This window comes from Protomyctophum bolini, assembly GCF_963924005.1.
Source record: "Protomyctophum bolini genome assembly, chromosome: 22".
Classification (NCBI taxonomy): Eukaryota; Metazoa; Chordata; class Actinopteri; order Myctophiformes; family Myctophidae; genus Protomyctophum; species Protomyctophum bolini.
The window spans coordinates 22,768,700-22,783,207 of NC_137883.1; the positions used below are offsets into that span (position 1 = coordinate 22,768,700).

The 14,508-nt window shown below is 40.7% G+C and overlaps 2 protein-coding genes across 4 annotated transcripts; one reads left to right on the plus strand and one right to left on the minus strand.

The window, feature by feature from the left end:
- The first annotated feature begins 884 nt into the window (after positions 1-884).
- cdc26 (cell division cycle 26 homolog) lies at positions 885-3,532 on the plus strand. Of its 2 annotated transcripts, none has more exons than XM_080756025.1 (3): positions 885-996; positions 2,796-2,881; positions 3,226-3,532. In XM_080756025.1, exons 2-3 carry the CDS (start codon positions 2,801-2,803, stop codon positions 3,400-3,402), a joined length of 258 nt encoding a protein of 85 aa, XP_080612151.1. In that variant the 5' UTR covers positions 885-996; positions 2,796-2,800; the 3' UTR covers positions 3,403-3,532. The 2 variants fall into 2 exon arrangements, with proteins under 2 accessions (XP_080612151.1, XP_080612152.1); XM_080756026.1 differs by having other exon boundaries at positions 890-996; positions 2,793-2,881.
- A 574-nt stretch (positions 3,533-4,106) lies between these two features.
- On the minus strand, positions 4,107-14,001 carry slc31a1 (solute carrier family 31 member 1). 2 transcript variants are annotated; one of them, XM_080755406.1, is made up of 6 exons: positions 13,824-14,001; positions 8,095-8,271; positions 7,534-7,606; positions 7,162-7,330; positions 6,404-6,444; positions 5,883-6,085 (listed from the first exon to the last, which is right to left on the minus strand). In XM_080755406.1, exons 2-6 carry the CDS (start codon positions 8,269-8,271, stop codon positions 6,021-6,023), a joined length of 525 nt encoding a protein of 174 aa, XP_080611532.1. In that variant the 5' UTR covers positions 13,824-14,001; the 3' UTR covers positions 5,883-6,020. The 2 variants fall into 2 exon arrangements, with proteins under 2 accessions (XP_080611531.1, XP_080611532.1); XM_080755405.1 differs by lacking the exon at positions 6,404-6,444 and having other exon boundaries at positions 4,107-6,085.
- Positions 14,002-14,508: the final 507 nt, after the last annotated feature.

Sequence of the window (14,508 nt, forward strand, 5' to 3'; positions counted from 1 at the left end):
ATTCCATGTTGATCTGACCCCCCATGCCAAAGCGCCAGTGCTCGCCCAGCATTATGCCATCAACGAGGCGTGCAGGCGACCTTGCCCTTTAGGGCGAGGTCTTACTGGTATATATGAGATATATGAGATGGAACTAAAATAAACGGATAAACGGGAATACGGGATACATACATTTAATCATTACAGCATCTAATACTTTACTTTACTAATACGATACGATTTTGTCAAGGATATTAGATATAATGTATTTGTCTTTATTATATTCATATTGGGTACTAGTAGGTACAGTTCAGGTTTCAGGCTTTTTAATGTAGTTAAAACTGTCTCTTCTAAACAAACATTGCACCTATATGTTGTTAAAAAGAACTGGCTCACGAGAAAGGGAGACGCAGGCACAGAGTAACAAAATATAAATCTAATTTAGAATAAAGTGGTACCAGTCATTGTTCAATGTGCTCTCTCTCATGCACAAGCCTTAGTCCAGTAATAATGTAATTTGACCTCAAGCTTCAATATATCCTGAATAACAGAAAAAAGTTGCCTGGAATTGTCTGAGGGGAAAGTGTTGAAAATGGCTTAGTACAGTATGGCCACCATTGACATCCTATTATAAGGCAATATTTTCTAAATTTCCTTATGCTTTAAGTAGCATGTGACATGTCAAAAACTAGGGGGTTTTCATGATGATGAATCCATTCCAAGCATTAGTTTCGCACAGAAAAACTCATTGGGCTAAATTAAAAATAAAATCTGTTATTCAGGATAAATTGAAGATGCAAAATCAAGTGCAAATTAGTTTGATGTTGATCGTGTATTCTCCATAGATGTCCTGTACAAGCCTGTGGAGGGCAGCATTGCGCTTTTCAGTGTACATTCGAAGAAATGAAGACCGGAAGCATTAGTGTCCTTTACATGATGACGCGCTATCGACAGAGCTTTGGCTACCGACTTAAAACAAAACAATAATACTACATCTTAAAACGTCCATTTAGTCCGGTAAGTTGAAGTTATAATAATAATTGGCAACAACAATATGTTGAGAATAGTCAAAGAGCGTTAAAACGTTGTCTGTCTAGTGTCTACCTCTTCGGCTGTGATGCTAAATGCTAACATAATAACATCTAATAATAAATCACATACAACACGTTTAAAGTGATATAAAACATCTAATATGAACTGTTCCTCAATATCTTTCTGTCATAATGTCACAATGAGTTATGTAATTATGTTTTATATTAGTCATGAATTATAGAATATTAGTTATATGAATACTCATCATTGAATCATTGATTCACATTTCAAATATATGAATGCTTCTAAAACAAATCGTCGTTTAAAACTTTTTGAATAACACATTATGACAACCCTCAAACATTAGGTCCAGTTGATAGAATTATCTTTAGAACATTGTTGACCAAGCTCATCAACACTGTACATACAGCTTGTTTACTTTGATTGATTGAATACTTTATTAACAGTTTGCAATTTGTACAGAGGTACGGTTTGCAATGATTGTTAAAAGGTTAACCCAGAAAGCCCTACAGTTGCTTGTTTCCATTACGGCCCTTTTACTCCTTGGTATTCAATACATTCATCTTGACATCTTATTTAATTTGAAGATATTTATTGACCAATGAACTTCAAAAGGGCATGGAGAACATAAAAGCAACCATTGGGCCATTCCCCAAACACATCAGAGAGATGCCCCATCCCTCCCTTCCTTCCTTCAAAACCGCCCTGAAAACCCTCCTGTTTAGAATTGCTTTTCCGACTTGACTCTGATCTCAACTCTTGTTTTTTTTTTTTTTTTAAGTATTAAATAACGCGCGCACACACACACACACACACACACACACACACACACACACACACACACACACACACACATGTAAAGCGACTTTGAGTAACTAAGTGGATATGGGAGGAAAGGAGGCACTGGAGCAACTCAGACAGTTTAAGCCCTTATTTTATTATCAGCAAGTGCAAGTAAAAAAGCGATAACATTTCGATGTTTCAGTTACATTTACGTCAGGTCATGAATGAGATGACCTGACGAAGATGTAACTGAAACATCGAAATGTTTTGCTTTTCTACTTGCACCCTGATAATAAAATAAGGGCTTAAACTGTCTGAGTTGCTCCAGTGCCTCCTTGCCTCCTGTAGTGTAACCTGTCCTGCCTCTGCGATGCACCAGACTGCCCTGCCATAGGCTAGAGGCGAGGTCTGCTTTAACTAAGTGGAATGTAGGCGGCAGCGGTGGCCAAACGGTTTGCGGAGCGGTCTTGATACCGGAAGGTCGCCAGATCGAATCCCCGGACCGGCACGTTAAATTTACCACCGCTGAAATGCCCTTGAGCAAGGCATTGAACCCCTACCATGAAATGTTCTATGAGCAGGGTGTGGCTGTAAACAAGCATCTCGAGCTTAGTCCACTTCCCTGGGTAAACAAAGAATTATACCGTATATTTATTTGTTTAAGCTACTTGAAACATCTCCAAATCATGTTTTACAGATTCAAGAGTAGAGGTGATGGCATTGCTTTGCACTTATTTGTCTGTAAATAAATGTGTCCAATCTGTTATTATTTTTAATACTGGTGTGGGAAACTATCAGGCCTAGACACAGCGTTCAACTTCTAATAGTCTGTGGTGGAATTAACTCCCAAATCACCTTTGTGGCTATATTTAAACAATTATATGTATATACATGTGATGTGTGTGTGAAAGAAATATAAAACATTTGTATTAGCATACAAAATTAGATATTTATATTAATTTATTTATTTTCATCAGCAGCGGCCATGTTGAGACGAAAGCCAACTAGGCTGGAGCTTAAAATGGATGACACGGAGGAGTTTGAAACCATCAAGAAGGAGCTGGAGGTAGAACTGTAGCATCAACATAACTCATACCTAGTATCCACCTAACAGCCGGCTAATAACAATTACTTAACCCTAGAGGACGCATCTGTGTTAACCACTATTTGAAACTAGCCGTTGAAAAATAGCAAATCTACAAGATCATAACCGCGTTACGAGCTTGTAGATCTGCTATTTTTGAAAAATTATGAAAATGTGGCGCTTTCAATGTATTTGCTTTCACAGGGGGCGTCCTGAAATAGTTTACATGAAATAGTTTGATAGAAGCATAGGTTTTTCAGAAAACTGTCAGGATTTAGAAGACATTTGTAGAATCTGGTCTCAGGTATCAATTTCTTAATTGTCAGAATCGCAGGAAGCAGTGCGAGGATGCTGATGCCATGGGCGGGGCCAGTGATGGAGGGACATCTGCCGCCGGAGACGTGGGCAAGACACGGGAGCAGGCGGTGAACGAACGAATTGGCTACAAGCCCCACCCAAAGCCCAACACACTGCCGTCCTTATTTGGAAACCTGCAGTTCTGAGTTTTGTCACTGTTGGACCAATGACAAATTATTTACAATGGATAACTGAGTTGTGTGATATATTGTGAAAACAATCTGTGATTGTATATTTGTTTTGTAATGTAAAAATAAAGTTTTTCTACCATTGTTATTATGGTTCTTTTCTAGAATCTAGACCATTGTCCTAGACAGGAATATTTGTTAGCTCTGTGACATTATTCTAATATCTATATCTGCTTAACTATTGACCCAGGTTCCTGAAGGTGCCATACCTGTCCAAGTGTCCAGTTCCGTTTCCCAAATATTTGCTTGATTAGCTAGGCCGCTAGGCAATAAGCATCAACATTCAACTGGAAACACTCATGTGCTTCAGTTGCCACATCAAATGAAGTTACAGGGAACTGAATCCGAGATGGACACTGGTATGCCATCTTTGGGAAACCAGGACTGCAGTAATGCACAGCGCCTATATTTGTTACCTCTGATACATTATTCTAATGGTTATCTCCGATAACTTAATATTTTGGTAGACACGGATATTTGTTACCTCAGATTCATTATTCTAGTAGACATTGTTACTTCTGATACATTACAGTACAGGAATATTTCTTACCTGTGAAACATTCTAATACAGAGACTCCGTCTCAACTGGCCCACCCATTTATTGGCTGTGTATTCATAGCACGTTTGTGTTCTTGGATCAATGGAACTAACACGTTTTTTATTAGCATATAGACTAACATTTGTTACCTACAAATGCATTGGGCAAACCGGCATTTGATAAACATCTATTTTATTCATTGTCTTCAACAAACGATTCCAGCATTGAGTACAAAAGTTTAGAATAAGTAATCTTGTTTACAACAAAAAAGAAATTAGACTGAAAACAACCAAACTCCAACTCCAAGTGCACAGAGGGGTTTGGCGTAAACAAAAACAAAATACTGTCAGATGGCAACAAATCTCTTCATAATGCTACGTCTATGGTGTTTCTTACCCTATGATCTCCCTTGAATTGGGACATGTAGATGTGTGTACAGTATATTCAGTTCATATACACAGACAAGTGACAAAAAAATCCTTCAAACAGCTTCAATGCACCTTGGCATAGATCACACAACGTAAAAGTCTCTGAAACTACTGAGCGACTGAACAGCATTCTAACAAAAATATATTACTCATCGGGTGTTGTGATAATGCCGGTAGAGAGTGCTCTTTAAGTGTCTAGTAGTCTAATGTTAGTGTTCAACGGGATAGAAATCTAGTGCCTGCGAAGGCCATAGCATTTGATTCACATCATTTTCATACTACAAGCCATTACATGATCAGAGGATAAAGGTGATCACTCAGAATGTGCACTTGTGCAGTGACTCTTCCCTCTTAAGGGGATAATTGAACCCAAACAATGCCCCCACAGAATAAGAGCCATCAGGCCGCTTCACTGTTGAGGTCAAGCATACAGCGCCCTCTTGGGTTTCTTGTATGCCACAAGTGCACTTGCCCATTTGTGGAGAATATGAAGGATGATGACTATTGACTCCTGACCATATTACATTTCCACCCCACATCTCTGTAGAGCAGTGCCTGTGGTTTTGTTCCACCACTGAACTCTCAAATGTGCATTTGCCTTCATAATGAAGGGTTTAACATTATATCATCCCACAGTATGTAGTTGTTGACAGACTGTTTCTTGCTGGCACAGTGTGATCATGTCCCACATTGTCAGTCACCCGAGTAAGTGTTAGAGTAACACAGTGTTACTCTATTGTTCTTTACATATCACAATAATGCACATTGCACAAGTATCATGGTCATTGAATGTGCACTTGTTGCCGAGCCGACCACAATTTCTGACTCTATTTACTGATGTCTTTGCCATGGATGGAAATGTAGATGTCACTGTTCCGATAAGCCAGTAGTGCAGACTTTGTGACTTTATTTAATTGTGTCATGCAGTCCACCTGTATTTATTCAGGGGTTTCCTTTAATTTGTCACTGGTCTGTCTGTACATCAGTAGATATAGTCATTACTCATTAAGGCATTATTGTTAAGGTTTGACGGCTTCGGCTTCGCCCCCATCTCCCCCAATGTCTATTTGGTCCCAGGCTATGAAGAATCACTTGCTCGCTTCTGTGATTTCTTTTTTTCCTTCCAATGAGGCATTCCATTAAAGGGGGGCCAGTTTTGTAATTACCTTAGAGTTATCGAGATGAACGGCTTCCATAAAATAAAATAAAAACTAAAATAAAAATAAAAGGCTAGTTCGCTTCATCAGCCGGGGAAGTCTCGAGGAAGGCAGACCAACCCTTCAACTTTTCCCTTTGACATCACTGCTAATGTACCAAAACAAGCCCGATCCGAGATGACCCCAGTCTGAAGCGTCGTTCCGAAAGAACGACTTTGACCGTTTGCGAACTAAATTATAAATTAAAGCTATAATAATGATCCAAAAAGAAATTAATACAAATCTAAGGTTCTAAGCACGTTTGTGAATGCCCCCCCTAGTGGCAGTGCTCTGTGATGTCCACCACCACCGCCTTCTTCCAGCTGAACAAGAAGTAGCCTGCACCGGAGCCTAGCGCCACGGCGATGCACAGGTATCCGTTGTAGGTCATGAAGACGAGCATGAGTAAGTAGCTCACGACCACCTGGACCACTTGGAGTAACGTCTGGAGGAAGTGGGAGAGGCTGCACATCTTCGCCCTGCATGGGAGAAGTGGGGACGGGACATTAGCACGCTAGCAGTGGCTCCATCATCACATGCAGTCATGTTAGTTAAACCAGTAAGAAGACCTGATGCCGATACTAAACATTGTAACCTCTGTGCCCAGAGTCACATTGTTGTATTTTTTGTTTGCAATGTTTCAATTTTCATGTACTTTATTATTTTACACCAAACCGCTACTCTATGAGATTTTCCTATTTATCCACAGGACTATAATTATGCCACAAGAAGCCAGTGAGATACATTGTGTTGCTATGGCAACAGGCAGTGATTGAGAAGCCCCGCCCACAGCTCACCTGGCTGATGGAGTGATGGGCAATCACAATGTTTGGGCCACCTGGAGAGATTGACTCTGTCAGTCCAGAGTGGAGGTGAACAGAGAGACAGACAGACAGGCTACTGGAGAGGCAAGAGGAATATTTCCCAAATCTTGCCATATTTCCTTTCTGGAGTACTTTCCTGAATAGTGGATTCTACCATTGGATTTAGTGACCTTCTTTCCATTTTGGATTATTTCCCTGGATATTGGATATTGGACCAGACTTTGCGAAGGAGTTTAAGGGTGGCCAGAGGAGACTGGCTACACTCGGCGCATACTGGAGACTGGTTTCCATTTGATTTATTTTGAGACATTTACGGTAAGTTTAGTTTTAGACAGTGCCAGGACACTTCAGATTTACACCCATTCCTTTTGAGGCAGTTTTATTTTATTTTGATTTCATTAAGTGAACGTTTTGCTATTGAAAACTTTATTTAGTTTTGATTTAATAAATTACAGTTAAACTTATTTACTGATTTCTTTAGTTATTCTTATTCTGAACTGACCCACCACCTCCCTCATTTTTGCTATAATTGGTTCCTTAATTGTTATTGTTAACAGTTTTCTGATAAACTTATGTTGCTATATCAGTGGTCCTCAAAACCTTTCATGTCAAGGAACCCCAAAGTTATACTATATGTATTTGGTCTCGGACTCCCACAGACCCCCAGAAGCAACGTTTTCAGTTAAAAATGTTGTCTTAAAAAAAGATAGATAGATTATTGGATGGATTACCCAACGGTTTTGTGTGTCTCCATCATCACCGTCCCGTCGCCCCCTGGAACCGCCATGGAGTTGTAGCGCACGTTCACCTGGTTCCTCCGCAGGAGGTATTCCCGGCCGATCTTCAGCCCCTCGTACAGGACGGCCAAAATGAACATGGCAAAACACGCCCCCACCATCTCTGTGTGGTCACCGTTGTTGGATTAAAGGTTCATTGTGAGATATAAAGCAACACACTTTGGATAAAAATTGCATAAAGGAAGTGAAGCATGAGATAAAAGCTAAAAGTGAATCGGAAGACATGATGTGAAGTCATACTTGTTTGGATTCAAAGTAAATCCTGAAATATAATTAGCGTGTTATTGGGCGTTTCAGTGTTTTTACCTCCAGGTGTGTTGATCACTACTCCTGGGAACAGAAGTTCAATGCCGTTGTAGCCAAAGTAGAATGACATCGCCTGGGAAAAACAACAACACTGTAATTACTACTTGTATTAACAGTAGTAGTAGTACTAGTAGTAGTAACAGTAGTATTGACGCACCAGTAGTAGAAGTAGGTAGTAGTATAAAGCAGTGGTTCCCAAAGTGAGGTCCGGGGAACCCCAGGGGTCCCTGAGGGAGTTCCAGGGGTCCCCAGCTAAATGATAGTTTGTAACCAAATGGACCCTTATGGATCTGTAGCAAATGGAACCATTTGATTTTCCTAGAGATAGAAATGCCCTTAAACGGGGGTCCGTAGACTAATGCATGTCAAACTGGGGGGTGCTTGAAATGAAAATGGTAGAGCCGTAAAAATCTTCTCTTATGGTGGTCCCTTAACATGTCTCTTCAAATGGGGGTCTACGGACGTCAAGTAGTGTCAAGTCGGGGGTCCTTGACATGAAAACATTTGGGAACCACTGGTATAAAGTACTATTACGTATATTGTATTTAGTGGTAGTATTACCATCCCACATGACTTGGCGTCTGCCCCGTGTGCCCCGTGCCCCGCATGGCCAGAATGGTCTACTGCGTGGGCAGAATGGTCTGCCGCGACGACTGGAGAGGCGGTGGTCGCATGCATCATGGCATGGTCGTGGTGGCTGTGGTCCATCTGGCTGTGGTCGTGACTGCTGTGGTCCATCTGGAATAATAATGAATTGGTTTTAGTCTTTATGTAGGGTTTCAGCATGAAGTCCATTGAACAGTTTCAGGAGGCGCTGTATATTTAAGCCACTTTAAGAGGCAGCTTGAGATTTTTAGGGAGGCATTTAGAGTTATTTCCGGAGGTTTTGTCATTATCAGGAGATTTCAGAATGTACAGTACAGTAGGCCTATATTGGCGATTTCACAAAACGTCTAGTATGTTTTATGTTGCTCCTGGATAACCGATGTACTGTACGTACAGAAGTATTACGTATCAGAGTCCAGGGGATAATCCCATGAGATGCTGCACGTGCACATTCAAGGATAGGGATTTATTCAGTCTTCTTTGTCTGTCATGCGTATGCGTGTGTGTGTGTGTGTGTGTGTGTGTGTGTGTGTGTGTGTGTGTAAAGTACAAATGTATATTCTGTGCCTTCCATTCAGTCACTCTCTGTCTCTCCCTCTCTCTCTAATCTAATGTCAAAGGTCTCCATCGCATTTAACCCAATCAGAATTGAGGAGCTCTGGGCGTTATCAGCCAATCAGTGGGTAAGTACATTAGATGACAAAAGGTCAGGGCTGTGGCCAATTACAATTAAGGACGTTAGTGGTTGCCGCAGGTGACAAACGTCTGTTTTCTGTCTGTGATTATCATTTGTTTTAAGGCGGCTTGTTCTTTCCTGAAACATACACCGTGCTAATACTACTAAATAGTACTAATACTATTACTACGGTTAGTAAGGGAGCCAATATACTAATCTAATACTACAGCTAATACTATTGTAAAACTTAGAACAAAAAAGGCAGTAGTAGTATCAATAATTGTTGTTTAAGTACTAATAGTACCAGCAGTATCAAGAGGTTGTAGAAGTTGTGTTGTAGCCAGATTATTATGTGTTGTCATAGCAGTAGCCCATAGCTTAGTAGTATTATTATTAGTTGTAGCAATAGCTGTATTATTTAGTACAAATAGTCATTTTAGATCAAAATGAACTTGTCAAACATAGAACAATTGTGAACTTCCAGCGTATACAAACACACTGGAAGTACAGTCGTACAGTACACACACCATCACCTTTATCAATATTCCATGTAATTTACCTACAAATATTTACAGAAAAAGGTGAGCTCTGTAAAGGCTCAAGGTTCAAGGTTGTTCTTTTTTTTGTATAAGTTGTGAACTTATTTTCCGTTTGTCTTTCTTTAAACAGCAGCATAGGCAATAACAGTCAGGTGCCGCATCGCCAGGAGGTCAAGAATTAAGCAATATTGATGTGTAAATAAGACGGACGGTTTATTATTAGCCTATATGCTACGCAACATGATGGGTCACAGAGTCATGGTCTATTGCCTTATGTTTATAGTATACAGTATGTGCACACCAGCATGTCCCCGGTCAATTCTAAACAGATTTCTGTCATTCAAATGTCTCTGTAATCTAAGTTACGTCTGTAAGGCTGATGGCTGATATCCTGGATATGATATCCTTGTAGTGTACATGAGAGAATCCGAAACGAGAGCCACACACAGCCTCCCTGCACTGGAACATTAAATATCCACGTAGATCTTGCCTATTGCTGAATGGTTCAGCACCACAGCGGTGGCCAGCACAGTGAGCACACATAATTTAGGCATTTAGCAGACGCTCTTAATCCAGAGCGATTTACAGTAAGCAAGGAAAACACGAGGTAATAAATCTCAAGAAATACACATTTCTCTTTGCACTTTAGTGGACACCGCCACATGGCTGTACAGCAAGGGGACAGTAACAGACACAGCTGCACATAACTTAATCAAAGCAATAACACATTGAACACGAGCTCAGATCGATTCCAGGAGGATACAGAAGAGGAGAAGAGACACAGAGGAATAGGAGAGAGAAAGCTACCACAATGTTGCTGTTTTTTTTGTTTTGTTCTTTTGTTTTCGCCCCTCAAATAATCGAGTCTGAAGCACCAAGATCCTGCACCTTCTCTTTTAGACTATTCTGTTCTATTTTTCTGTTTTATTATTGACGTCTTCTACACTGTATTATATTGTATTGTATTGTGTATTGTATTTGTGAAGCACTTTGGTACAATGAGAGTTGTTTTTAAATGTGCTATATAAATAAACTTGATTTGATTTGATTTGATTTGAAGCTTACCTAAACCCACTCAACCCGTGGGTTAACCCTGCAGGACTGCGTATCACTAACACTATAGCATTATATACAGTATCAGCATTTATCAGTACAGTATAGCTACCAGTGTGCACTTCTGCTTTTCAGAAACAGCACTACATTGCAGCCTTAATCAATATAGATTAAGGGTGGGAATGATTGATTAATTCATTAAAAAAAAGTTTTGATAACCGTATCAATCGATTAACCGGTTGGTTGATAAGTGGCTTTTCTTTCTTAAATCTGAGAATCTTAATATCCTTCAATGTCAAACATAAGAATCTACATTTTGCTGATATACAGAAAGAATACAAAAGGCATATTTATTTGACCATTTCAGATACAGGGCAATGGCATCTTGGTATGAGGAATAACATGAACAATGAAAAGTGCAGTGCAGTGTCTTGTCTGTCACATCACATGCAAAAGCAGAGATGTTTCTGTGGTGGCTACCAACTTCACCAAGGTGGGGGGAACTGTTTGAGTGGTGCAACCACTCCAAGGAACAGCAATGTCCGTGTTGTTCACCTACAGTATGTGTCTGCCTATGTATGTGACGTTAATGAGCACCAGTATGACTATTAGTACCAGTAGGGGCGCTGTTGTGTCAGAAACAGAGAGAGAGAGATAGTGCTGCACTGTTGCCTAATGAGAGAGAGTTAAAGGAAGGGGGGGGGGGGGTGGGTTGGGGGGCAGTTGCACCACTCAGTTCAGACACACAGGTGTGATTTTTTTTTAACTGGCCCACATCCTCGTTCCTTGGTCGCGTGAAAACCGCCAACCGCTGCCATTGTTAACTGTCAAGTTAAATGTAAGAATTTCTTAACAGCGATTAATCGATTAACTATTAACATCCCTAATTACACTCAATGGTGATGGCCACAGTTGGGTGGACTCATTGTTCAAGCTAAACACTTTTATCTAGCCTTTATCTAGTATAATGAATGTTTGTGTTGTGCATGTGGTGCACACCAAAAAGAGGTAACTACTACTACTACTAATTTTGTGTTAAGACGACAAGAAAACAACAAAAAGTTAAAAACTGCAAAGGATAAAAGGTTATACGAATATGAATGTAGGGTGCTATTGTTGTTGTGATTTTGGTTGGCCAACCATGTGGTCCCTTAGGATTCTCCATCTAACTAAGGGTGGAGAGTTTCAGTTGAATCGCGTGCGTGCAGAACACGGTGACACCAGGCAGTACCACATGGTCAATTCTGAAGTTTAATACACACATAGAGAATATATAATGTACAGTATTGAACACATGACGTGACCAGAAGATATGAGACAAGGAGATAGGAATAGAACATGCAACTCATACCATTGTGCACAGACGCCAGTCTATCAGATAAAGTAGTTGGAAGTTAGATGGTTATATCATATCATATCAAAGGGTATCAATTATGCTTACGTAGATGAGTGATTCACCCCATGCGGGTCAAGCTGATAAAGGCCATCATAACAGGTATAATGATGAACACAATAGTCACGAATGGATTAAAATGGTAATATGTGAAATAAAAACATCTGGGTTTCCGAGGCTAGGTAATAAGTATCTTGCGTGCGTGTGTGCGTGCGCGCGAGACAGAGAGTGAGTGTTGGGACAGTTCGCTCGGGTGTGTTTAAAGCCAATCAGGTAATATAGAAGCGGTCTCAAAAAGCATTTCATGTTCTACTTGCCAAAGGTCATGTTCACCAGCCAAAAAAATGTATACACAACTCGATCAATGTTCAATGACCCTCGCCAATACAAACATGACCAAAGAGGAGACAGGGGCAGATTTGACTAATCTGACTGCCCTTCTGATTCGCTGTGGAGAATGGCGAGGCTACTTAAAAAGTTGAGTGTAATTTATGACACCCATGACCTATACCTCCACCTGCTAAAGGCTGAAATATAAATATACTGACGCTGGAAAAAAACGTTGTCCTACCAGCTAATGACTGGCGATATTATGTAATGTGTGTGTGCACGCATGCATGTTCACGTGTCGGTGTCACAGGAAATGCTGATGTGAACCTGTTCTGGAATAATTGTGGCACAAGTTAAAACTGTTCTTTCAATGCCAGCAGGTTTTATTATGTGTCTTGAAGTTGTTGACATTGTTGTCATCAGAAACAGTTTGTGCCATGATGGAATGAGGAATTTATGGTCCACTTCTCGAAACAACATGTCTTCGTTTCCTCTCTCCTCACCTCGTTTTCCTCCACACATTCTTGGTGGGAGGGACTAAGACACACGGAAAGGATGCAAGTGAGGGAAACAAGGATCTAATTTAAGGATCAGAGATGCGCCCAATGTAGTTTAGTACTAGTAGTAGCGGTAACTGGATGCTCGATGTCTTAGTACTCCATGATGGAGTGAGTTGATTTGACGAATTTGATGCAATGTTCAAAATAATAGTCAGTAAGTCCAATCAAAAGTCTCCATGACTATTTCTTCCATGCAGAAACCTCACCAGTCATTGTATTATTTTAGCCACATTTGATGATAACACTACACCATTTGATTTGTATTAGGAATGCAAACCGTAACAACAGAACATGTTATAACACCCTTAGAACTAACACCCTTAGAAGCATTATTGAAAATGTATTTACAAAAGTTATTTCCAGAAAAATAAATACAAAATGACTTAGTATAACCTTCTGCGGTAGTTAACTTCCCAGTGCAACCCCACACCCAAAGTTCAAACTCCCTCCCTTAAAAATTACCCTTTAACAACAATAACAACCCCTCAAAGTCTAAAAATGTCCTTTGTTCCGCTTTGATATGCAGGGTCAGATTGTTCTCCACACAAACCATAGTGAACAATAGCCTACTTGTTCCACAATACTTGTACTGTCTATTACACTATAATAATTGACTGTTGTACTACAATACTTGTACAGCTAAGCTAACAACTTGTGCTATAATTCTATTACTTGTACTAATAGGCTATTACTGTGCAAGAAAAGTAGTACAATACTTGCAATTAACAGTCCTGTTCCACAGTTCCACTTCCAGACATTCCTCACATTCACTAGTCCCCACACAAATACATCCACACTGACCTCCATTTATTACGCACGCGCGCGCAAACACACACACACACACACACACACACACACACACACACACACACACACACACACACACAGAGATACACATCACACACACACGAAATACAGCTGAATAAATACACAGACACATACCCGTACTAAAACACCGCTAACAAAGTACCACTCCAACAACAAAAAAGCTACGTGTAAACGGTTTAAAATTCGGGTATTTGTCCTTTGCGTCTTGTCGCCTTATGAACTTTATTCTATTTATTGTCTTTTCTGTGCATGTAAGCGCTAACTGTTAGCATAGGTGGAGGTCACACAGAAGCAGAACTACGTACCGTGTGTTATTGCCTTCTATCCGTGGCCGTGATCCTGCACTGAGTTCAGTGACGGTAGACAGAGATGTTTAGTCGGAGTGTCAAACACTTGCATCTGCTTTGAAAGCCTGTCCGTTTGGAACTTTAAAACCACACGATAGACACACAGCAACACTGCCACGACTGAGTGACGCGCTCGTGCTCGTGACACTGAAGTGACTGACGTCACGACGCCGCGGCGTCTGACGTGTCGTGAAGGGGTTCTCAAAGTGGGGTCCGGGGACGGGGGACCCCTAGTACTATAGGGGTAGACTACCAGGGAGATTGGGTCCCTAGCTAAATTAGAGGTGAGAACAATGCCTTTCATAATGGCATATAACTTCCCATGAATAGAAAGCCCTGTTGATGATGTCACGGGTAGGCGGACATCTAAACTGTCCACAGACACCTGCAGAGTGCAGAGCCATAGTGGGGAACATGGGACCTTTTTTGGGGAGCGAGAGGAGTGGGAACATAGAACCTGGGGAACATAGGGATGACCTCAATTAGGGATATAGACAATTTAGGATTAGGAACCAAATGGACCATTATATGCATGGGGCTGTAACTCAGATTTGGTTCCATTTGTACACTCTCAGACAGAGCTGGACTGTGGCAAAGATTCGGCCCGGTCATTTTCGCACAAATTTGGCCCAGACCGGCCCAC

Excerpts from the sequence above, each read along its gene's own strand:
- cdc26 (XM_080756025.1), top strand. The coding sequence starts at position 2,801 with ATGTTGAGACGAAAGCCAACTAGGCTGGAGCTTAAAATGGATGACACG. Across the intron at positions 2,882-3,225 it reads CCATCAAGAAGGAGCTGGAG|AATCGCAGGAAGCAGTGCGA; the intron begins GTAGAACTGTAG and ends CTTAATTGTCAG.
- slc31a1 (XM_080755405.1), bottom strand. The coding sequence starts at position 8,271 with ATGGACCACAGCAGTCACGACCACAGCCAGATGGACCACAGCCACCAC. Across the intron at positions 7,331-7,533 it reads AGTGATCAACACACCTGGAG|AGATGGTGGGGGCGTGTTTT; the intron begins GTAAAAACACTG and ends GTGACCACACAG. Across the intron at positions 6,086-7,161 it reads GAGACACACAAAACCGTTGG|GGCGAAGATGTGCAGCCTCT; the intron begins GTAATCCATCCA and ends TCTCCCATGCAG.